This window comes from Pristiophorus japonicus, chromosome 15, assembly GCF_044704955.1.
Source record: "Pristiophorus japonicus isolate sPriJap1 chromosome 15, sPriJap1.hap1, whole genome shotgun sequence".
In the NCBI taxonomy this organism is placed as follows: Eukaryota; Metazoa; Chordata; class Chondrichthyes; family Pristiophoridae; genus Pristiophorus; species Pristiophorus japonicus.
In genome coordinates, this window is record NC_091991.1 from 178,732,731 (window position 1) to 178,733,446 (window position 716).

Consider the following 716-nt stretch of genomic DNA (forward strand, 5'->3'; position numbering starts at 1 on the left):
TGCCCTGGGCCTGCAGCTCGCCGCGGAGGGCCGCGCTGCCGATCAGGTAGACAGAGCCGCAGAGCCGGGCCTCCTGCCGCAGGTAGAGCGCGGCGCAGGGCGCGGTGCCGAACACCTGCTCCGGCCCCGCCGCGAAGCCCAGGCCCCGCAGCTTGTCGCCGTACATCCGCCGGCTCTTGGTGCTGTTGTTGGTCAGGAAGAAGACCCGCTTGCCGCGCTCCTGCAGCCGGTTCACCAGCTGCGCGGCCCCGGGGATCGGGCTGTCGCCCTTCCACAGCACCCCGTCACAGTCAAAGACCAGGGCGTCGAGCGACGCCAGCAGCTCCGAGCCCAGAGCCCCGGACAGCGGCAGGCAGGTGGCCATGGCGGGCGGAGGAGGCAGCGGCCCAGCGCGGCCCGGCGAGTACAGCCAGCCGGCCGGCCCCGCCCCGTGAGGGCACGCCACGCCACGCCACGCCCCGCCCCGTGAGGGCACGCCACGCCCCCTCCGACACAGCCTCGCCAATGGCCACGCCCACGCCTTGCATTCCCCGCCCCCTGAGGTCAAGGCCCGCCCACACCCGGCATTGACCCGCCCTCTGAGGACCAAACCGCCCCGCCCCGCCCCCTTCGTCATAATCTCGCCCAAATCTGCATTCCCCGCCCCTTCTGACTAACCCATCAGTGCTTGCCTGACAACCCCCTCACAACCCCTCCCCCCCAAAATCCCTCAACCC

At 72.1% G+C, this 716-nt stretch overlaps 1 protein-coding gene across 1 annotated transcript in view; it reads right to left on the reverse strand.

Moving 5' to 3' along the window:
• The window catches only part of pgp (phosphoglycolate phosphatase), a 4,662-nt gene extending 4,227 nt beyond the window's left edge, over positions 1 to 435 (reverse strand). The window contains exon 1 of the mRNA XM_070856651.1: positions 4 to 435. Coding sequence (XP_070712752.1) covers positions 4 to 364 — 361 coding nt within the window. The 5' untranslated portion in view covers positions 365 to 435. The remainder of the gene's footprint in view (positions 1 to 3) is intronic.
• Between the last annotated feature and the right edge of the window lie 281 nt (positions 436 to 716).